This window comes from Scyliorhinus torazame, chromosome 9 (genome assembly GCF_047496885.1).
Source record: "Scyliorhinus torazame isolate Kashiwa2021f chromosome 9, sScyTor2.1, whole genome shotgun sequence".
NCBI classification, from domain to species: domain Eukaryota; kingdom Metazoa; phylum Chordata; class Chondrichthyes; order Carcharhiniformes; family Scyliorhinidae; genus Scyliorhinus; species Scyliorhinus torazame.
The window spans coordinates 161,188,698-161,213,105 of NC_092715.1; the positions used below are offsets into that span (position 1 = coordinate 161,188,698).

General features: G+C 45.3%; 1 protein-coding gene across 10 annotated transcripts in view; it reads right to left on the minus strand.

Annotated features, from left to right (window-relative positions):
* agtpbp1 (ATP/GTP binding carboxypeptidase 1) overlaps positions 1-24,408 on the minus strand; it is a 462,243-nt gene that overhangs the window by 108,012 nt on the left and 329,823 nt on the right. For all 10 annotated transcript variants that reach the window (XM_072516701.1, XM_072516698.1, XM_072516700.1 and 7 more), the window contains 2 exons: positions 22,128-22,259; positions 16,159-16,335 (listed from right to left, as the gene is read on the minus strand). In XM_072516701.1, the coding sequence (XP_072372802.1) occupies positions 16,159-16,335; positions 22,128-22,259 (309 nt within the window). The remainder of the gene's footprint in view (positions 1-16,158; positions 16,336-22,127; positions 22,260-24,408) is intronic.

A 24,408-nucleotide genomic window follows, 5' to 3' on the forward strand; every position in this document is an offset into this window, starting at 1 on the left:
TCCTGTGGCATTGTTCATGTTCTATTAATGACATCTATTAATTCATGCCCTGTACAACACATAACACTGCTGCCAATTGGAGCTGTATTTGATCTATCCTTTTTAAACTAGCAATTTTAATTGCTATAGGTAAACAAACCCACAAGCCATTTTGGAGTTCAATTGTTTTTCCACTTTTTCTTTCTGTTTTGCCCTTTCACTAGCTCTCCTGCCTTACCGCTGAATCACATCTCTCTATAGTTTCTCTCTTGCCCTCTCCGAGCTTTTCTTGTCCATGAGACCCACTTCCTGATCCCTCAACCCCATTTCCACTTAACTGCTGGCCATTCAATTTTCCCTCCTGGTCCCCATGTTAGCCGATATTGTTAATAGTCCCCGCTCTTCAAGGGTGGTCCCTCTGTCCGGTAAATCTTCCAACACCACCCTCTTCTCAAAAATCAACCTTCAACTCCACTGTCCTTTAAAACTTTCACCCTATCTCCAATCTCCCCTTTCTCTCCAGTCATGGAATGTGTTGTCGCCTACCAAATACGTGCCCATCTTTCTCAGAAGTTGATGTTTGAATCTCTTCAATGAGGTTTCCGCCCATGTTACAATACCGAAACAGCACTTATTAAAGTCACAAATGACAACCTATGTAACCGTGACAAATGTAAACCATCCATTTTCAACCTGACTGCAGCCGTCGACATTGTTGACCATGCTATCCTCCTCCCGCTCCAAAGCCTCTCCTGTCGGGAGACTGCTCTCGCCTGGTTCCATTCTTATCTAATTGTAGCCAGAGTATCACTAGCAATAGCTTCTCTTCCTGCTTCTGTACGGTTACCTCTGGTATCCACCAAAGGACCTATTCTTTGCCTCTCCTACTTTTCATCTATAGGCTGGCCCTGGGCAGCATCATCCAAAAGGAACAAATGTCACATGCAAGCTGACAATACCTAGCTCTACCTCAGCAATTCTTTTGATTCCTCTACTGCTAAATTGTCAGATTTATGAGAAATGAGCATTTTATGTTGTTTTCACATGTATAACTCTGGTTCACAATTAAGATGTCAACAATAGGGCTTGATGGGAAATTAAAATGTCAAGTTCTGTGTAAGCTACAGTGAGCAAGTTGTTGTAACTATGTACAGGACTGACCTTCGGGGAAGAACGGGATGTACAATAACAGAAACCACTAAGCAAGGGGGAAGACAGCAGGTGCAAGCAGGGGGCCTCATTCTTATCTTTTAATTGACGGTCCAAGGATATACCAGGAGCTAACAGAAACCACTATGCAAGGGGAAGACAAAATGAACATAACAAGTCCAAATAAGGAATCACTGATAAGGAAACTGCCCTTTCGGCAGTTTATGGGATGTGTCTCTCACAGATTGTATATAACAAAGTGATGCTGTGTGAATTCTTTGTGTCTGCTATTGCTTACCGGCGGCACCCGTTCTTGCAAGATCGATTGAAATAAATACTTCTTCAGGATTTGACTAAATGTAAATTATTATCAAGTGAGCGGTGTTTCTCACAGACTGTTTATCGGATATCCAGTACTGGATGAGCATAAATTTCCTCCAATTAAAAATTGGGAAGACTGAAACCATTGTTGTCTCTGCTCCAAATTCTGTTCCCCACCTACTGACTCAATCCCTCTCCCTGGCAACCGCCTTGTAGAGTACATGGTTACCATCAGAAGCATACACGATTCTGATGTAATAATGACATTATATCACATGGCTGAGAAGAGGGAGAGGAGAGCGAGAGGAGAGATCTGGAAGAAGGATAAGTTCTAACCAAGAGGTCCAAGTTGCTGTAAATAAAGAGTGAAGGGTTTGAAAAATGAATTTGGACAATCCTCAAACCCCTGTCAACATTCCGATCACAGAACGAAACATATCTAGAGACTAAACAGAAACCATTTGCAAATTTGGTATCATAACTAAGCCAAAGTTGTGCTTCCGACTCCATGTTCACGACATCACTAAATCGCCTTTTTCACTTCTGTATCAATGCCCTTGCCTCTGTTCAGTTGTTGTTGAAACCTTCAAATGCACCTCTGTGATCTGTAGACTTAACTCTTCCAACGGACCCCTGACTTGTCTTCCACATTCTACCCTCTGTAAATGAAAGGTCATCCAAAATCTCTGCTACTTGTGTCCTAACTCCCACCAAGTCCTATTCACATATCAACCGTGTTTTCTAACCATCCTGGGCTTCCAGTCAAGCAACATCTTGATTTTAGAATTCTTATCGTTCTTTTCAACTCCCTCCATGGTTCGCCCTTCCCTACTCTATAAACTCTAACACTCCAGAATATTTGCACTCATCTAATTCTGGCCTCTTGAGCTTCCCTGATTCTAATCGTGCCACCATTAGTGGCAGTGTCTTCAGCTGCCAAGGCCCTGAACTCTGGAATCCACAACACCTCTTGCTTCTCTACCCCACTTTCCTGCTTTAAGATACTCTTCAAAACCTAGCTCTCTGACCAAGTGTTTGATAACTGGATACAAGGGGTCAAGTAGGCGATATAGGCAGTGTTGCGAAGATACACAGGAGTTTATGAAATGCCCATACAGAGCAGACCCTGCATGGCGAATGACAAACATGACAACCACTTACCTAAGAACGGTTCACATTTATACTTGACCCGTTTCTCAAAGGATTTTTTGAGGATTCAAGTATTGACTTACACGCCAATATCTACGGCATCTGGATCTTTTAAATATTTTATTAGTCTTCAAAAGGCAGCATGTTCCCATGGCTTAATTTCTTTTTTTTTGGCAGACAAGAGATATTCACTGGATGTACTATTTATATAACTTTGACATATGCATAAAAGCAAAATACTGCAGTTGGTGGAAATCTGATATAAAAATGTTCTGGAAATACTCAGCAGGCCTGTGAAATTCATATACCACATGTGCAACGTGGTATATGAATCTCAGTGCCAGTGTGATGCTAGGTATGTAGGTCGTCCATCTCAAAGACTGACGCATATTGTATCAAACAGCATGGCCCTTCTGCTGCTCGCAAAGTACAGACTGTATCCAACCAGCCAGTCCGTGCTTGCAAAGCTCTAAACACAGTGCCCAACATTAGGTGTGATCCTGCAATTGGACAACATTTTCTAAATAATTCTCAGTGTTTTAAAAATGACACTGACAGCATATTTAAGATTGTCAGTCAGGCTCGCAGTGTGGCACAGTTCCGTGCACTGGAAGCAAGCTACACATATTAATACACAGGGCACTGTTCTTTGTAACCAGAAAGAACATGTACACAAATTCTGCCTGCTTCAGCTAAATAAGCTAAGAGATAGCCATTTGCGGATTCATTCCACATACATTGCCTTGACCAGAGTCAAGTGCCTGGTTTAAATTTCAAGCGAAACTTGGCAGTTAACGGTCAGCTAAAGGTCAACTGGTGCATTCTCCATGGCAAACCCTCTACCAGAGTCAAATTTAACTCTCTTCTACATAAAGTTGCCATTTCCCCTGACATTGGTATTCTTGTGATTGTCCTGATGAGAGCAAAATGAAAAGCTTCGACAAAATATATATTTTTTGAGCAATACTCCCATTCTGTACTCCAAAACGACTATTTGTATTGCACAGTATACATTATCCTGGTTTCTTGAATATAAGCTGACTTTTAAGTTATGGAAAATTGCATTTACTGACGGGGTTTGGGGGGGGGGGGGGGGGAGAATTTCAAACATAATGAACACTCTTTGATCACAGAAGTAATATCTACTGCCCATTCACTTCATTCTATATTATCTTGTTTTCTTTTTGGAATCACGTCGTCAATCAGCTGATCTTCGTAGCAAAAGAGAAAAGTTAAATACACTTAGAGGTGAAGGCAGATGATTTATTTATTTACAAAGCCGTTTAAAATTCTCATCTTATTAGCTTGATTGTGAAAGATAAATGGATGATATACACAAAGAGAGAGCGACGTGGCCTCAGCTAGGCACCTTTCAGTACTGGTCCACACAAACATGGACCAGGCTGAACACCACCCTGGGGGGTCTGCCGGGCATTCGGAGGCCCTTCAGTGGTCAGGGATAGGGCAGGCTGGCCCACTGGCTCTCTCCCTAGAACACGGGCGTCATGGCACTCACTGCTCGACTGGCACCACCAACCTGACATTCCAATGTGCCCAGGTGGCACCACAAAGCCAGCAAGTGCACTCCCAGGTGCCAGGGCGCCTAGATGCCAGGGCAACACTGCCAAGGATCAGGGCATGCCCACAAAAGGACAGTGGAGGGTGTATGAAGGGTGGGGGGGGGGGGGAGGGGGGTGAAGGGCGGAGGTCCTCGAAGGGGAGGGGCGCCTATAAGGGAGTGTGGGGGTGCCTGCAGGTACCCCATAGCGGGGTGTCCTCGGTTGTGGAGTGTGGGGTAATGCCTGCTGCGTGTGTGGGGTGTGACATTATCCAAGGGTTGGGGGTGTGGGGGACCCTCAAGCTTATATAGAGATCGTGGCACCCTTTCAAAATAGCAGCCAGATCTTAGAGGAGCCGGTCTGGCCAGTCAGTTCAGCTCTCCGGTGGTGAAAATAAATCCAAGTGTTGGCTAAACCGGTGAGAAACTCCCCAGAGCCAAAAAAAGTGACTTAGTGTGGTTAGACAGCCGTGGAGAACTCGCTGGCCGAGCCGGTAGGAAATTCCCAGCAAAACCTGCCACAAATGACACCCAGAAACTTTTCCAATACATCGCATCAATTATGTTGGCAGGTTCGTGGAAAAATAATAACCTGAATCACGTGATCAAAATAACACCAAAGCTATCAGCGTTCACTATTATGAAAGAGTGAATCAGACAGCAGATGTCAGCATTTGCAATATGTGCGGAAATCATGAAATTGGTGTTCGCACTGTCCTCTTCCTGCAGAAGCTTTGTTATATCAGTATCTCACAAAGAGAGCCTATGTTCACATACATGGTCGGACATGAGTTTCTAGTGAATACAATATAGGTACCCACTAAATATGCCAGAGGATATTAGGACTTGTCCATGTTAGTAGCAGTGAATTTTCAGCGGGATGTCTTTAATATGGCTAAAAAACTTCTGACACTGATTTATTGTTGGGGATTCACAAAAAACAATTAGTGTTTTTTTCCAACTTCTACGTCCCTCAATCTATTTTTATTTAATATCTGTGCATATTATAAACCTTCTGGTTTAGACTCTTAGGGCAGCACGGTAGCACAAGTGGATAGCACTGTGGCTTCACAGTGCCAGGGTCCCAGGTTCGATTCCCTGCTGGGTCACTGTCTGTGCGGAGTCAGCACGTTCTCCCCGTGTCTGCATGGGTTTCCTCCGGGTGCTCTGGTTTCCTCCCACAGTCCAAAGATGTGCAGGTTAGGTGGATAGGCCATGATAAATTGCCCTTAGTGACCAAAAAGGTTAGGAGGGGTTATTGGGTTACGGGGATAGGGTGAACGTGAGGGTTTCAGTGGGTGGTGCAGACTCGATGGACCGAATGACCTCCTTCTGCACTGTATGTTCTATAACCCAGATTTGGGTCCCAGTCCCAATGCTGGGGTGAATTCTGGGCCAGGAACCCAGAGATGCCAGCAGCAGCACCCTGCAAAAGGCTTTACTTAATGCATTATTCAGTAGGTATCTCTCTCTAGACAATGCTGGACCAGAAATCTAAATCCCTATCTACCCAGATAAATAAATTATAATAATCACTTCCGAAGAGTATCTATGTTGTTGGTACCTACGAGGACCACAACAATAGGATCTGCGCCCCCCCCCCCCCCCCCCCTCACACTGCAAGTTCCTCTCCAGCTCGGGGCAGATGTCCTGAACCATGGCACTGGGTGGGCCCCATTTGAAAGACTTCCTGTACAATAGTGTCATAGTCAGTCAGGCCATCCACCTTGCAGCTCCCACTCTCATCCAAGCAAGCTGAAAAAATCTCAAAACTGTTGGACAATTTCAGAGGTTGACACTCCTGCTCTTTGGGTCCCCTTACCTGCCTCAGCTGTAGTCACATACCTGTCCCTGACCACTTTTCAAACCGGCAGAATATATCCTCGGGGTGTGACCGCCTCCTGAAGTAAAGCATTCAGGTACTCTCTCCCTCCCTGATGTGTCCCAGTGACCGCTGCTCAGCCTCCAGCTCAATGGCTCCGAGCCGATGCTCCTCAGACATTTACTGCAGACGTGCTTGTCCTGAAGCGCATCACCTGTCCTGCCATGATTATGACCATGAGCTAAGTTTCCCATCCTCTGGTCTACCACTAATATTCACAGTAAGAAGTCTTACAACACCAGGTTAAAGTCCAACAGGTTTGTTTCGAATCACTAGCTTTCGGAGAGCTGGTCCTTCCTCAGGTGAATGAAGAGATATGTTCCAGAAACATATATATATATATATATATATTTATATATATATAGACAAATTGAAAGATGCCAGACAATGCTTGGAATGCGAGCATTAGCAGGTGATTAAATCTTTACAGATCCAGAGATGTGGTAACCCCAGGTTAAAGAAGTGTGAATTGTGTCAAGCCAGGACAGTTGGTAGGATTTTGCAGGCCAGATGGTGGGGGATGAATGTAATGTGACATGAATCCCAGGTCCCGGTTGTAGCCGCACTCATGTGTGCGGAACTTGGCTGTAAGTTTCTGCTCGGCAATTCTGCGTTGTCGCGCGTCCTTAAGGCCACCTTGGAGAACGCTTACCTGGAGATCAGAGGCTGAATGCCCTTGACTGCTGAAGTGTTCCCCGACTGGAAGGGAACATTCCTGCCTGGTGATTGTCGCGCGATGTCCGTTCATTCGTTGTCGCAGCGTCTGCATGGTCTCGCCAATGTACCACACTTCGGGACATCCTTTCCTGCAGCGTATGCGGTAGACAACGTTGGCCGAGTCGCACGAGTATGTACCGCGTACCTGGCAGGTGGTGTTCTCACGTGTAATGGTGGTATCCATGTCGAAGATCTGGCATGTCTTGCAGAGATTGCCATGGCAGGGTTGTGTGGTGTCGTGGTCACTGTTCTGAAGGCTGGGTAGTTTGCTGCAAACAATGGTTTGTTTGAGGTTGCGCAGTTGTTTCAAGGCAAGTAGTGGGGGTGTGGGGATGACCGTGGCAAGATGTTCATCTTCATCGGTGACGTGTTGAAGGCTGTGAAGAAGATGTCGTAGTTTCTCCGCTCCGGGAAAGTACTGGACGACGAAGGGTATTCTGTCGGTTGTGTCCCGTGTTTGTCTTCTGAAGAGGTCGGTGCGGTTTTTTGCTGTGGTGCATTGGAACTGTCGATCGATGAGTCGAGCGCCATATCCCGTTCGTACGAGGGCATCTTTCAACGTCTGTAGATGTCTGTTACGCTCCTCCTCGTCTGAGCAGATCCTGTGTATACGGAGAGCTTGTCCATAGGGGTGGCTTCTTTAATGTGTTTAGGGTGGAAGCTGGACAAGTGGAGCATCGTGAGGTTATCCGTGGGCTTGCAGTAAAGCGAAGTGCTGAGGTGACCGTCCTTGATGGAGACAAGTGTGTCCAAGAATGCAACTGATTTGGGAGAGAAGTTCATGGTGAGTCTGATGGTTGGATGGAACTTATTGATGTCATCGTGTAGTCGTTTCAGTGATTCTTCGTCGTGGGTCCAAAGGAAAAAAATGTCATTGATGTATCTGGTGTATAACGTCGGTTGAAGGTCCTGTGCGGTGAGTAGGTCTAGTTCAAACTTGTGCATGAAGATGTTGCCGTATTGGGGTGCGAATTTGGTCCCCATGGCTGTTCCGTGCATCTGGATGAAGAACTTGTTGTCGAAGGTGAAGACGTTGTGATCCAGAATGAAGCGGATGAGTTGCAGAATTGCGTCTGGAGATTGGCAGTTGTCGGTGTTGAGTACTGAGGTTGTTGCAGCAATGCCGTCATCATGGGGGATGCTGGTGTAGAGTGCCGAGACGTACATTGTGATGAGGAATGTTCCTGGTACAACTGGTCCATAGGTGCTGAGTTTCTGTAGGACGCCAGTCGTGTCGCGACAGAAGCTGGGCGTACCTTGTACGATTGGTTTCTAGATGCCCTCGATGTAGCCAGAGAGGTTCTCACACAGGGTCCCATTGCCTGAAACGATAGGACGGCCTGGTGTGTTGGCCTTGTGTATTTTTGGGAGGCAGTAGAGATCTCCAAAGCGGGGAGTACATGGGATGAGAGCACGTAGGGTGCTCTGAAGATCTGGATCCATCTGTTGAGTTGGCGGATGTGTTCCTTGGCCGGATCTGCGGGTAACTGTCTGTGATGTTCTTGGTTGTTGAGTTGTCGGTATACTTCTTTGCAGTAGTCCGTTCTGTTCAGTATGACAGTGGCTCCTCCTTTGTCTGCTGGTTTGATGACGATGCTGCGATTGGTCTTGTGAGCGCGGATGGCATTGCGTTGTGGTTGGGTGACGTTCGGGGCTGACTTATGAATGCGACTGATGAATCTGGCATTGACGCGACTCCTGACGGCTTGAGCATACATGTCGAGTCTGGGGCAGCGGCCTTCTGGAGGGGTCCAATTCGATTCTTTCCTCTTCGGTTGCCACACCGAAGATCTCTCGGTCTGCTGTTCCGGTTCATTGGTAGTCTGCTTGGGTTCGCTGTTGGCCTCTTGGGGTCTGTGGAAGAATTCCCGGAGCCTCATTCGCCTGATGAATTCCTCCGTGTCTGCCGCGAGACTGATGGGGTCCATTTTGGTGGTGGTGCAGAAATTGAGCCCTCTGCTGAGGAATTAGTTTTCGTCTGGTTGAAGGGTGTAGTCCGACAAGTTGACAATAGATTTTCCTGTATTGTTTTCTACTGTGGTACCAGGATGGCTTGGTTGCTGCTGGTGGTGATGCCGAGTTTCTCAAGCTTCCTGTTCTTGGTGTGCATATAGGTGGCATAGTATCGTTGTCTCATCTGTTTGGCGGTGTTCCACAGCTGGTCTGCTGCGTCCTGAGCCAAAGTTGAGAATATGGCCTCTATCTTGGTTTCCAGGTTGCGTCGTCTGCTGTAGAGATGGCGTACGAGGTGGTTGAGGAGTGTGAGAGTGGTGCGACGGCAGAGTTTCTCAGCGTAGGCTGTGTTGTAGGTCAACTTGAGTGGGTTTGTGATCTGTAGCCCTTTCGGGATCTTGTCTGCTTTCTTGCATCTTTGTCGAAACTTAATGTCAGTGTCTATATGCGCGATCTTCCTGGAGATCCTCACCGCACAGGACCTTCAACCGACGTTATACACTAGATACACTGAAGACACTTTTTTTCCTTTGGACCCATGGCGAAGAATCACTGAAACGACTACACGATGACATCAATGAGTTCCATCCAACCATCAGACTCACCATGGACTACTCTCCAAAATCAGTGGCATTCTTGGACACACTCGTCTCCATCAAGGATGGTCACCTCAGCACTTTGCTTTACCGCAAGCCCACGGATAACCTCACAATGCTGCACTTCTCCAGCTTCCACCCTAAACACATTAAAAGAAGCTATCGGCTATGGACAAGCTCTCAGTATACACAGGATCTGCTCAGACAAGGAGGAGCGTAACAGACATCTACAGACGTTGAAAGATGCCCTCGTACGAATGGGATATGGCGCTCGACTCATCGATCGACAGTTCCAACGCGCCACAGCAAAAAACCGCACTAACCTCCTCAGAAGACAAACACGGGACACAACCGACAGAATACCCTTCGTCGTCCAGTACTTTCCCGGAGCGGAGAAACTACGACATCTTCTTCACAGCCTTCAACACGTCATCGATGAAGACGAACATCTTGCCAAGGTCATCCCCACACCCCCACTACTTGCCTTCAAACAACTGTGCAACTTCAAACAAACCATTGTTTGCAGCAAAACTACCCAGCCTTCAGAACAGTGACCACGACACCACACAATCCTGCCATGGCAATCTCTGCAAGACGTGCCAGATCATCGACATGGATACCACCATTACACGTGAGTACACCACCCGCCAGGTACGCGGTACATACTCGTGCGACTCGCCCAACGTGGTCTACCTCATACGCTGCAGGAAAGGATGTCCCGAAGCATGGTACATTGGCGAGACCATGCAGACGCTGCAACAACGAATGAACGGACATCGCGCGACAATCACCAGGCAGGAATGTTCCCTTCCATTCGGGAAACACTTCAGCAGTCAAGGGCATTCAGCCTCTGATCTCCAGGTAAGCGTTCTCCAAGGTGGCCTTCAGGACGCGCGACAATGCAGAATCGCCGAGCAGAAACTTATAGCCAAGTTCCGCACATGGGTGCGGCCTCAATCGGGACCTGGGATTCATGTCGCATTACATTCATCCCCCACCATCTGGCCTGCAAAATCCTACCAACTGTCCTGGCTTGACACAATTCACACCTCTTTAACCTGGGGTTACCCCATCTCTGGATCTGTAAAGATTTAATCACCTGCTAATGCTTGCATTCCAAGCATTGTCTGGCATCTTTGAATTTGTCAAATTATATGTTTCTGGAACATACCTCTTCATTCACCTGAGGAAGGAGCAGCGCTCCGAAAGCGAGTGATTTGAAACATAAGAACTAGGAGCAGGAGTAGGCCATCTGGCCCCTCGAGCCTGCTCCACCATTCAATGAGATCATGGCTGATCTTTTGTGGACTCAGCTCCACTTTCCGGCCCGAACACCATAACCCTTAATCCCTTTATTCTTCAAAAAACTATCTATCTTTATCTTAAAAACATTTAATGAATGAGCCTCTACTGCTTCACTGAGCAAGGAATTCCATAGATTCACAACCCTTTGGGTGAAGAAGTTCCTCCTAAACTCAGTCCTAAATCTACTTCCCCTTATTTTGAGGCTATGCCCCCTAGTTCTGCTTTCACCCGCCAGTGGAAACAACCTGCCCGCATCTATCCTATCTATTCCCTTCATAATCTTATATGTTTCTATAAGATCCCCCCTCATCCTTCTAAATTCCAACTAGTACAGACCCAGTCGACTCAACCTCTCCTCGTAATCCAACCCCTTCAGCTCTGGGATTAACCTAGTGAATCTCCTCTGCACACCCTCCAGTGCCAGTACGTCCTTTCTCAAGTAAGGAGACCAAAACTGAACACAATACTCCAGGTGTGGCCTCACTAACACCTTATACAATTGCAGCAGAACCTCCCTAGTCTTAAACTCCATCCCTCTCGCAATGAAGGACAAAATTCCATTTGCCTTCTTAATCACCTGTTGCACCTGAAAACCAACTTTTTGCGACTCATGCACTAGCACACCCAGGTCTCTCTGCACAGCAGCATGTTTTAATATTTTATCATTTAAATAATAATCCCTTTTGCTGTTATTCCTACCAAAATGGATAACCTCACATTTATCAACATTGTATTCCATCTGCCAGACCCTAGCCCATTCACTTAGCCTATCCAAATCCCTCTGCAGACTTCCAGTATCCTCTGCACTTTTTGCTTTACCACTTATCTTACTGTCGTCTGCAAACCTGGACACATTGCCCTTGGTCCCCAACTCCAAATCATCTATGTAAATTGTGAACAGTTGTGGGCCCAACACTGATCCCTGAGGGACACCACTAGCTACTGATTGCCAACCAGAGAAACACCCATTAATCCCCACTCTTTGCTTTCTATTAATTAACCAATCCTCTATCCATGCTACTACTTTCCCCTTAATGCCATGCATCTTTATCTTATGCAACAACCTTTTGTGTGGCACCTTGTCAAAGGCTTTCTGGAAATCCAGATATACCACATCCATTGGCTCCCCGTTATCTACCGCACTGTTAATGCCCTCAAAAAATTCCACTAAATTAGTTAGGCACGACCTGCCCTTTATGAACCCATGCTGCATCTGTCCAATGGGACAATTTCCATCCAGATGCCTCGCTATTTCTTCCTTGATGATAGATTCCAGCATCTTCCCTACTACCGAAGTTAAGCTCACTGGCCTATAATTACCTGCTTTCTGCCTACCTCCTTTTTTAAACAGTGGTGTCACGTTTGCTAATTTCCAATCCGCCGGGACCACCCCAGAGTCTAGTGAATTTTGGTAAATTATCACTAGTGCATTTGCAATTTCCCTAGCCATCTCTTTTAGCACTCTGGGATGCATTCCATCAGGTCCAGGAGACTTGTCTACCTTTAGCCCCATTAGCTTGCCCATCACTACCTCCTTGGTGATAACAATCCTCTCAAGGTCCTCACCTGTCATAGCCTCAGTTCCATCAGTCACTGGCATGTTATTTGTGTCTTCCACTGTGAAGACCGACCCAAAAAATCTGTTCAGTTCCTCAGCCATTTCCTCATCTCCCATTACTAAATCTCCCTTCTCATCCTCTAAAGGACCAATATTTACCTTAGCCACTCTTTTTTGTTTTATGTATTTGTAGAAACCTTTACTATCTGTTTTTATATTCTGAGAAAGTTTACTCTCATAATCTATCTTACTCTTCTTTATAGCTTTTTTAGTAGCTTTCTGTTGCCCCCTAAAGATTTCCCAGTCCTCTAGTCTCCCACTGATCTTTGCTACTTTGTATGTTTTTTCCTTCAATTTGATACTCTCCCTTATTTCCTTAGATATCCACGGTCGATTTTCCCTCTTTTTACCGCCCTTCCTTTTTGTTGGTATAAACCTTTGCTGAGCACTATGAAAAATCACTTGGAAGGTTCTCCACTTTTTCTCAAATGTTTCACTATAAAGTCTTTGCTCCCAGTCTACCTTAGCTAGTTCTTCTCTCATCCAATTGTAATCGCCTTTGTTTAAGCACAAAACACTAGTGCTTAATTTGACCATCTCACCCTCCATCTGTATTTTAAATTCCACCATATTGTGATCGCTCCTTCCGAGAGGATCCCTAACTATGAGATCCTGAATCAATCCTGTCTCATTACACAGGACCAGATCTAGGACCGCTTGTTCCCTCGTAGGTTCCATTACATACTGTTCTAGGAAACTATCGTGGATACATTCGATAAACCCCTCCTCAAGGCTGCCTTGACCGACCTGGTTAAACCAATCAACATGTAGATTAAAATCCCCCATGATAACTGCTGTACCATTTCTACATGCATCTGTTATTTCTTTGTTTAATGCCTGCCCCACCATAATGTTACTATTTGGTGGCCTATAGATTACTCCTTTCAGTGACTTTTTCGCCTTACTATTCCTGATTTCCACCCAAATGGATTCAACCTTATCCTCCATAGCACCGATGTCATCCCTTACTGTTGCCCGGATGTCATCCTTAAATAACAGAGCTACACCACCTCCCTTACCATCCACTCTGTCCTTCCGAAAGGTGTGATACCCTCGGATATTTAACTCCCAGTCGTGACCATCCTTTAACCATGTTTCAGTAATGGCCACTAAATCATAGTAATTCACGATGATTTGCGCCATCAACTCATTTACCTTATTCCGAATACTACAAGCATTCAGGTAAAGTACACTTATGTTGGCTTTTATACCTCTGTTCTGAATCTTTACACCTCGATCAGTAACCTCTCCTAAGTTATATTTCCTCTTAACCTTTCTCCTAATTTTCCTCGTCGTCGAACCCATATATTCCTGTAACAACCTGCCGCGTCGCTTACCATTAATGTTTACACTTCCTGTTTTATTTCTTTTAGTATTCCTGGTCCTATTCACTGAGCTCCCCTCAGTCACTGTACCTTGTACTGTCGCCCTTTTTGATTTTTGACTATGCCTTCTCTGCCTTACACTTTCCCCCTTACTGCCCTTTATTTCTGTCCCTGTTTTACTACCTTCCAACTTCCTGCATCGGTTCCCATCCCCCTGCCACATTAGTTTAAACTCTCCCCAACAGCTCTAGGACATCGGTTGGATGAAACAAACCTGTTGGACTTTAACGTGTTGTAAGACTTCTTACTGTGCTCACCCCAGTCCAATGCCGGCATCTCCACATCATGACCAATATTCACAGCATATGTTTTTTCTTTCAATTTGATACCATTCTTAACTTCCTTAATGTCTGCCACAGCTTACCTATCATCTCATTTCAACCTATTTTCTCAGTCCAGTTTAGGCAACTTTGTCTTTATACATTTGTAATCACCTTTATTTAAGTTTACGACGGGTTTCAGATCCAAGGTTTTCATTCTCAGACTGAATGTAAAATCATATTATGATTGCCTTACTATGAGATAATTAATCCTGTCTCATTACATATGACAAGGTCCAAAATAGCCTGTTTCCTGGATGGTTCCACAATGCGCTTTTCTAAGAACCTTTCCTGGACACAATCTATGAACTCATTCACAAGGCTACCTTTGCCAACTTGATTTGTCCAAGCTATATGAAGATTGAAATTAGCGAACATCATTGCAGTACCTTTCTTATAAGCTCCCTTTTTTCTTAGTATTTACTGTTAAGAGGCCTAGAAGCTTTTCCCACCAGTGCTTTATTTCTCTTGCTATTTCTTATTTCCTCCCAAATGGATTCTACATCTTGATCCTCCAAAGCAGCATGGTAGCATTGTGGATAGCACAATTGCTTCACAGCTCCAGGGTCCCAGGTTCGATTCCGGCATGGGTCACTGTCTGTGTGGAGTCTGCACATCCTCCCAGTGTGTGCGTGGGTTTCCTCCGGGTGCTCCGGTTTCCTCCCACAGTCCAAAGATGTGCAGGTTAGGTGGATTGGCCATGATAAATTGCCCTTAGTGTCCAAAATTGCCCTTAGTATTGGGTGGAGGTGTTGACCTTGGGTAGGGTGCTCTTTCCAAGAGCCGGTGCCGACTCGATGGGCCGAATGGCCTCCTTTTGCACCGTAAATTCTATGATAAACCAAGATCAGTTGTCACTACTGTACTGACGTAATCCTTACTAACAGGGCTACAGCACCTCTTTTCCTTTCTTCCTATTCTTTTAAATGTCAAAAAACCTTAAATATCAAGTTCCTAGCCTGTCACCTTGCAGCCACACCTCTGTAATAGCTATCAGATCATACCCATTTATTCCTACTCTCTTCATCAATTCATCTATCTTGTTACGAATGCTGTGTGCAGATACTTCAAAGTTTAAAGGAACTGAACGTTAGCCGAGCAGAAACGACTTTTCTACTTTGTTTCAACTGATATATCATAAACAATTTAAATCTATAATTGTTTTATTTACCAATTATGATTTTACATTGAATGCTGGTGAATGGGGGTGAATGGCTGGTGAATGGGGGTGAATGGGGGCGAATGGCTGGTGAATGGGGGCGAATGGCTGGTGAATGGGGGCGAATGGCTGGTGAATGGGGCGAATGGCTGGTGAATGGGGCAAATGGCTGGTGAATGGGGGCGAATGGCTGGTGAATGGGGGCGAATGGCTGGTGAATGGGGGCGAATGGCTGGTGAATGGGGGCGAATGGCTGGTGAATGGGGGCGAATGGCTGCTAAATGGGGGCGAATGGCTGCTAAATGGGGGCGAATGGCTGCTAAATGGGGGCGAATGGCTGGTAAATGGGGGTGAATGGCTGGTAAATGGGGGTGAATGGCTGGTGAATGGGGCGAATGGTTGGTGAATGGGGATGAATGGCTGCTGAATGGGGGTGAATGGCTGGTGAATGGGGACGAATGGCTGCTGATTGGGGGTGAAGAAAGCAGGAAATTGCTTAAAAATATAAATAATCTCCAGTAAACATTTTTTGCTCAAATTTTCTGATAACTTTCAAGATAAATTGTGGGACAACAAAACAAATAAGCATTTTGTGAACTATTACTTCATCATAAAATACAGATTTTCATAAATTCATATGGAACAAAGTGAAGGGGGGATAATCTAACAGTCAAAGAAAATCACATCACTTCTGATTTAAATATCTCAGGATTATTTAAATATATGTAGACCATAATTAAGAGTAATCAATTTTCAAGTTGATCAGGGAGAATGCATTCCTGAAAGGTGGAGGAGAAATCAAATACAAGAACCACAGTGTTCGAAGAGCTCCTCCATGTAATGGTATATATTTTCTTATTTGACTTTGAATGTTCTGAATGACGTTAGAGATTTCAGGGTTATTTTCAACTTTGCCACTTGTGTAGGAATCTGGTGGATTGTGCAAAATTAATAGGAGGAAAATTGGAACGCTTCTTCAAAGGACAGGTAATCAGCCTGCAAACTTCAAAGTGACCTCACCTAATTTTACTTTCAAGGAGTGAAATTTAGTTTAGCTTTTATTTTACCTTGTACTTGCCCTGATCGCAGCCACAGTATGTGCTTTCCATGGTATAACTCCTCGTCACACCAATTTCACGCCACACGACGACCCGTGCTGTGGATTCTTTGGACTTTTCCACCACAAAACTACAACTGCTCATGCAGAATGCTGGTGCAATTTGGTTCAGTACCTTTGGCAGAGTCTAAATAGTCAAAACACAGGAAAATATAGCGCAAAATTTAGCTCCACCAAACAAAATTAACATTTTGATTTTGTCTGCTGATGATACCCTTCTACCACACCCTGCTGCTGTAAACAATAACATTATCATAAGTAGCTAACTTTGTATTTAGGTAGAATAAGCAAATTGGTGGCACAGTGCTTAGAACTGCTGTTTCGCTGCTCCAGGGATAAGGGTTCAATTCTGGCCTCAGGTGACTGTGTGTAGAGTTTGCACTTTTTCTTCATGTCTGCATGGGTTTCCTTCGGGTTCTCCAGTTTCCTCCCACAGTCCATAGATGTGTGGGCTATGTGGATTGGCTATGCTAATATGCCTCTTAGTGACAGGGTGGAGGCGTGGGCTAAAGTAGGGTGCTGTGTCGATGGGCCGAGTGGCCTCCTTCTGCACTGTAGGGATTCTATGAATTGCAGATATGTAAGCGGGTTCTGTCAACCCTGTCATCCAAGAGTTTCTTGGTATGTTGCTGGTATACAGCTCAATTCTCACATCTATTGGGCAAAAGGGGCAGGACTATTGCTCTATGGATTTTCAGTTTGTTAAAACAGACTTACTCCTTTTCAATCTTGGTGTTTGAAGTCTGCAGAAAGTTATGCTTGCTTTGGTAATGCTTACATATGACTCTTCATTGATAGAGACTGCGGGGGAGACTGTGCTGCTGAGATAAGTGAACTTATCGACTGTTGACAGATTCTGGTCATAGACTGGAACTTTGGAATCAAGGTAGGGCTTTCCTGGAACAAATTTCTATGCTACTTCAGTTTTCTTAGTATTGATTATAAAGCCAAAGTTGTCACATGCAGTGGAGAACTAGTCCATGCTACATTGCATGTGCGACTCGGGTCATCAGCAAACAGGAAATCGTTAAGTATGTCCATGGAGAACTTGGTCGATGTCCTGAACAGCCTCAGACTGAGCGGTTTCCTGACCATGCGATATTTGATTTTGATGCCAGGACCACCACCATCAAATGCAATAGGGAGCAAGGCAAGGAAAAACATGCTGAACAAATAGTTAATTTCTGTTCCTACATTCCAACCTTCCGAACCCTGGACTGAAAAGGTTTACAAATTCTCACCCTGTCTGTACATGTTGCATGTTAAAAGTTAATTCTTCCAACTTAAACTGGAGGGAATGGAAATGAAGTGTCATCCTTTTATTGAGACCATTATTCTCTCACTAATGGCCATCTCTGGCTCTGAACTACAAGTTGATGCACAACTTAGCTCCCAGTAACAGCTGAGAATAATTAAAATATCTATCCAAGCTGCAAATCCCAGATAAATATCAGCTAGTGCTCAGGGTGAAAACCTCACTGCTCGTGTGTCTTCAGCACAATATCACGGGTCACTTACGACAGAATGATAATGTGTACTTCTGACTGGATCAAAACCGAAAATTATTACTTGTTAAATAAAGCTGTCGGCTTTAAGCAGCTAAATCCCCTGCTTGACCATGAGGAAAGCTCGGGAGATATTTACAAAATAAAATCCTTCAACTAAAACTTTACCTTGCATTCTCTAGAGACCTGAGCAGTAGAGCAGCGAGCAGCGTGATCCTATGACAGGTAACAAGGAGGACCCGGAAATCCAGCACTGAGACCGGACCCACAAATACTGCGACCCATCGGACACCCGCCCTTGTGGCCCATCCACGGATCGCGACCCACACTTTGAAAAACCCTGGACTAAGAAAAAGCAGGCAAACTGAAGGAAAAGGAATCCCAACATGTAGACTGCAGGCAAGTGATTCAATAACCAGCCCATGTGATTACTGCTAACGTGGTGACAGGACGACATGAAGAGTTTATCAACTTAATTTTTACTTCAATTGGGTTCCCCTTCCAAAAGATAGGTGGTAGATTCCCTACCCCATGATCACCACCAACCCAATTCTGTTACATTTGCAAAGAAATCTGATAATAAACATCTTTGGCATGACAAGAGCAGGGGAGTTATTTCTGGTGTCCTGGCCAATATTTATTCCTCAAGCACCATCACAAAAAAAAAATATCTGGTCATCACATTGCTATTTACTGGAGTTCAACAGTAATAACACTTCATGAAGGAATTCATTGGCTGAGTGCTTTGAGACATCCAGCTGTTTCTACTGCTGCTTAAGCGCTAAAGCCTGGAATTCACTCCTCAAACCTCGCCATCTCTCTTTTTCTCCTCCCATTAGATGCTCCTTTTGTTTGACCAAGTTTTGGGTCACCTGGACTAATATTTCCTTACGTGGCACACTGTCAAATTTTCTTTAATAACACTCCTCCCAAGCATTTTGGGGCATTTTACTACATTAAAGGTGCTATATAAATGCAAGCTGTTGTTCAGTAAATATGAACTGGTCTGTAAATTGAGGGCACAGGCTGTCTAATTACTTACAGACATCTGTCGAGGCATGGGATTGGGAGTCATTATCAATTTTGCAGCAATCATGTTTGCCATTTGCTTACAATGCAGGCAATTTTGTGGCTACCAGTGGCCTGACTGTTACTTTTGTTCTTGTTCTACTTCTGGTACAAGTTTAACCAACAATAAAATTAAGAAAAACATAGATTCCAGTGTCAGTATTTTGTTTTAAGCTACACTGGAAACAGAACTTCCATTTATGTATATAAAACAGGCTATGGGTTGGAATTAATGCAGCCAGGTGCAGGAGAAAAACATGGTGACTGGGTCCACTTAATCATAGAAAGGCCCTGCCTGTCAGTGGTGGCAAATCCACCCCCAGATTAAGTTGAATGGCAGAAGGGGCTTACATGAGAGTCTCAGCCACTGGCATTAAACCTAAATGTCATTTAAGTTCATTATTTTGAGGGAGTTGGTGTTACCGGTGTTAGTAGGCTTAAAAGTGGATAAATCCCCAGGCCCAGGTGAGATGTATCCTAGGCTGCTGTGTGAGGCAAGAGAGGAGATTGCAGGGGCTCTAACGTTAATATTCAAATCCTCTCTGACCACAGGTGAAGTGTCAGAGGACTGGAGGACAGCTAACAAATTACCATTATACAAGGAGATTAGAGAAAAACAGGTAATTACAGGCCAGTGGTAAGGAAATTATTGGAAAAAATTCTGAGGGACAGAATCAATCTCCACTTGGGAGAGGCAATTATTAATCAAGGATAGTCAGCATGGCTATGTCATGGGGAGATCAGGTTGAACAAATTTGATTGAATTATTCGAGGTGGTGACTAATTGAGGGAAGTACAGTAGATGTAGTCTACATGGACTTCAGCAAGGTTTTTGACAAGGTTCTGCTTTGGAGACTGATCAAGGTGGTACCAGCCCATGGGATCCAGGGCAATTTGGCAATTGGATGCAAAATTGGCTTAGTGACAGGAGGCGAGGGTGTTGGTCGAATGTTATATTTGTGACTGCAAACCTGTGCCCAGTGGTGTACCGCAGGGATAAGGTGCTGGGTCCCTTGCTGTTTGTAGTGTACATTAAGATCAAGATCGCAATGTGGGGAATATGATCAGTAAGTTCACAGATGACACAAAAATTGGCGGTGTGATAAATAGTGAGGAGGAAAGCCTTAGATTACAGGGCAATATAGATGGGCTGGTCAGATGGGCAGAACAGTGGCAAATGGAAACCAACCCTGCAAAGTGTGAGGTGATATTTTGGGAGCACTAACAAGGCAAGGGACCATTGAATGAACGGTAGGATGCTCGAAAGTAGAGAACAAGAGGGACCTTGGAGTGCATATACATAGATCCCTGAAGATAGCAGGGCAAAAAGTTATGGTGGTTAAAAAGGCATATGGGATAACTTGCCTTTATGAGCTGAGGCATAGAATATAATAGTAGGGGAGTTATGATGGAGCTGTATAAATCGCTCGTTAGGCCACAGCTGGAGTTCTGGAGTGTGCAGTTTTAGTCGGCACACTATCGGAAGGATGTGAACATACTCAAAAGGGTGCAGAGAAGATTCGTCGGGATGTTGTCTGAGCTGGAGTTTTTCAGGTATGAAAAGAGGCTGGTTAGACTGGAGTTGTTCTCTTCAGAGCAGAGAAGGCGGAGAGGGGAACCTAATTGAGGTGTACAAAATTATGAAGGACATAGATAGGAAGAAAACTTTCCCCCTAGTTGAGGGACCAATAATGAGGGGTTCTATATTTAAGGTAATGGGCAGAAGATTTAGAAGGGATTTGAGGAAAACTTTCTTCACTCAGAGGGTGGTGGGAATCTGGAACTCTCTGCCTAAAAGGCTCGAGCGGGAACCTTCACAGTATTTAAGACGCATTTAGATGAGCACTTGAAACACCATAGCATACAAAGCTACAGGCCAAATGCTGGAAAATGGGATTAGGATAGGTGCTTGCTGGCCGGTACAGATATGGTGGGTTGAAGGGTCTCTTTCTGCGCTGTAAAACTCTATGTTTAAGACATTATCCTGCAATTTAGTGGCGGCTAAGGGATTAAATGGAGGATGCTTGGCTTTCCCACACCCTTGCAAGGCCACACATAGCTATCAGATATTTTATGCCCCATTAAGCTACCTGGCATTAGGCAGGGGTGGGGGCCGAAACTCATCCCCTTGCTTTTGCCTCCGATTCCCCTGCCGCCCCTCCTGTTTCCCCCGCTATATCACAATCCACTTCCCACCTTCACTCACTGTTCGCCTGGGGTCCCTCAATGATCCTTGGCCTTTGGTACATGCAGTGCCACGAGCTGCAGCTGTTCCTGCTGGCCAGGTGGTATGAGATGCTGCCTGCCTGGGGAAGTCCAGGGACTTCCACCCTGAGGCATCTCAATCATGGACTGACAGTGGCCACTTAAATGCCTAAAAGGCTTTCAATTCCATCAGGCCTCCCCCATGGAACTGACAGGGGTTCCCCACTGCTTTTCTGACCAATAGGTGGCATTCCCACCTATTGAATTCCTGCCTCCGTGGGAGAGTAAGATTTCCCTGAGATGGCTGCAGGTAGGCCTTGGGCAGATGCAACATCAGTATTGGTGTCTTCTTGCCAATTTATACTGATTACAACCATTCTAGTTTTGAGGCAATCTATTGCGCAGGGTCTTAACAACGCTGAAGATATCTAAACACAACTGATTCATGTACTGCCATAAACATATTAGGCTTACTGTGCCATCTACTGATTCCCAAGGATCATGACCATCATTAAAGCCATGATGTGGAGATGCTGGCCGTGGACAGGGGTGGGCACTGTAAGAAGTCTTACAACACCATGTTAAAGTCCAACCGGCTTGTTTCGAGTCACTAGCTTTCAGAGCGCATCTCCTTCCTCAGGTGAATGGTCATTAAAGCCAGTAGTTACTACCGTTTTTCTCCGTCCCTGAGATGTTGAAGGACTGATAACTGTTAAGTGCAGATGATGAATACAAAAACAATTATCATAGAATCCCCACAGTACAGGAGGCGGCCATTCAACCCCCATCGAGTCTGCAACGACGCCCCGATAGGGCGCCCTACATTGATTCATTCCCCCGTAACGCCATCTAACCTTTTGGACACTACGGGGCAATTTAGCATGGCCAATCCACCTAACCAGCACATCTTTGAACTGTGTGCAGAATATAGCTAATTATAAAAAGAAACACAAAAACAGATACCATTACTGTATAACAACATAACTAAGTGGTCCTTATCTTTTGGTCAGAACAGGCATCTTTTATTTAAGAAAATGTTTACTCCAGCTACAGTACCACTATTGCCAATAGCTACAATTACTTGTCACTGACAATTTAGAAGTATCATGTACATTGGATGGAGCGCAAAGTGCATACTGACCCTGTATCCAAGATCTTCCTGAAGGTCACAAGAGGAAGCACTGACATCAGTCTGCCACACTGTCTCCTTTATGCTGCATCCATACATGAAGACATTTTTCTTGCGTGAATGACCATGATAATCACAAAAAACCTGTAGAAACAATGTTGGAAACTAAATCGCATGATAGAAAGTTTGTAACTAACCGATTTTTAAATTTCCCCTATTTACAGTAGAAACTTTGATGTCTGCATGCACCTCTTGCTTATACCACCTTTCCACTGACAATGTTTTCCATTATAAATTTGTGATGGAAAAGTCTACTGTGAGGTAATCACACCAATTACACAATTTAATTACTTGGCAGGTGTCAGCCAAATATTTCAACTACTGTTTGGATGCCATCTTGTTTCTCCTGATAATTATTTCTTCTGGATTTGTTTCACATTTTTGGCTTTGATTGCTTCATAATTCATTTCTTGATTAAAGTCGCCATAGTCCCAGATGACCATAGGCTGCTTTCCCATTTGAGGGGAAGAGCTGACTGGTGGTGATTTAACCCGAGGATCGCCACACCTCAGGCGAGGGGCAAGGTTCATGAATAACCTCAACCAGTATGGGAATTGGACCCCCATTGCTGGCCTTGCTTTGCATCACAACCAGCTGTCTAGCCAAATAAGCTAAGATTATAGATGTGACATCAATAAATCTATTTCCCCCCTCAATCTTCCTTTTGTCATTGCTCTTGCCATTGCTATCAATCCTTCACTGGCCACTTATCCGCTCTTGCCATTTGCAGTGCCAGGCCAATCTGTCAGTTTCTCCAATGGTGATTTCCGGTGGCGGGGATATGCTGAACGGATGCACGGAAGGTGGCTCTTCTCCTAGGAAATATACACTTTTAACCAAAAAGTGCCCGCCATAACCGAGAAAAGAAAAGCATCCCCTTATCACCCTCTTCAACCTGTAAACAAAGATATGGAATATAAACCGAAATGTCAAACAACAGCTGCATCGAAGGCCGCAAGGAAATGAGAAGCAACAGGAGCCTGAAGAAACCGGTGAGCAAGACGGCAGACCCACAAGGTTAGGAAGCCCTGGCCATATCCGAAGGAGAGGGGCCAAAAAACTGTGCAAACAGTTCCTCCTCACTAGAGGAAGTTTGTTACCAGAGAGCTAAAGGAGCTCAAGGAGGACGTAAGTCTTGGAATCCAGGCAGCAGTCAAGGTGGCGGTCAAGGAAACACTAGTGGCTCTTGACAAAATGGAGAGCTGACTAGAGGCTAGGGAAGCACAATCAAAGAGCTGGAAAAGGCCTCCATGGTCCAGAGTGACTGGACCATCGCACTAGAGGCAGAGATAGCAAGGTTGGTGGCAACCCAGAGGAACCTTAAGGGGATTTGGAAGACCAAGAGAACCGATCGAGGTGACATAACCACAGAATATGGGACTGCTGGAGGGAACCGAAGGCAGGAACTCCATGGACTAAGTGGCCCAGATCTCGTGGGAAGCTATAGCTTCCCAAGCCTGCCAGAGATAGTTGGGGCTCACCGGTACCAAGGCCAGGAGAGAATCTTGCGATGGGCCAGGCAGCCAAGAACCTGCAACTGCAGATAGCCTTCCAAGGCAAGGAGCACTATTTTACGGCCCATGCAGCAGACGGGTTCATCCAAAAGAACGGGCTAGGAAAGCAGCAGCAGAAACAGAGTTGAAGCCGTCTCCCTGAGAGGCTGAGAGACTGAAAGACAATTTGCGCGGGACGGTACCGCCTCACTCAGAAGCCAAAAACGAAGGCACAGAAAGGAGGGGGTGAGGGTAGTGGGGTTCAGGAAAAAGGGAGAAAGAGGAAGAGGGGAATGTTAAGGAAAACAGTAGGTGAAGGAGGAGGTCAGACAGACACCAGGAGAGAGAGGCCTCCACACTAGCGGGAAAGCTAGCGCCAAGAGATACGAGCGATGAGGGGCTGTGGCACATCGCCCAGGGGGAGAGAACACCTGGCGACGGGGGAGTAAGCATCATAAGAGAGGGTATATGCAGAGGGGTGGGGGGTGGGGGGGGGGGGGGGGGGGGAGAGGGGGGGGGAGAGAGACAGTGGTGGAGGGGAAGGTTCAGAACTATAGGGGAAACAAAAGGACAGGGGCGCGCGGGGTGGGTAAGGGCTCTAGGCTGGTTACAACAGGCGACACATAGCAACAGCGAACAAGATGGCACCGCGAACAGCCACTTTGGAGGGTCCCCAAACAACGGGAAACCCCGAAGTGCAGGGGATCACCCACGTGGCGTAACATAGTTGGCGGCCATGT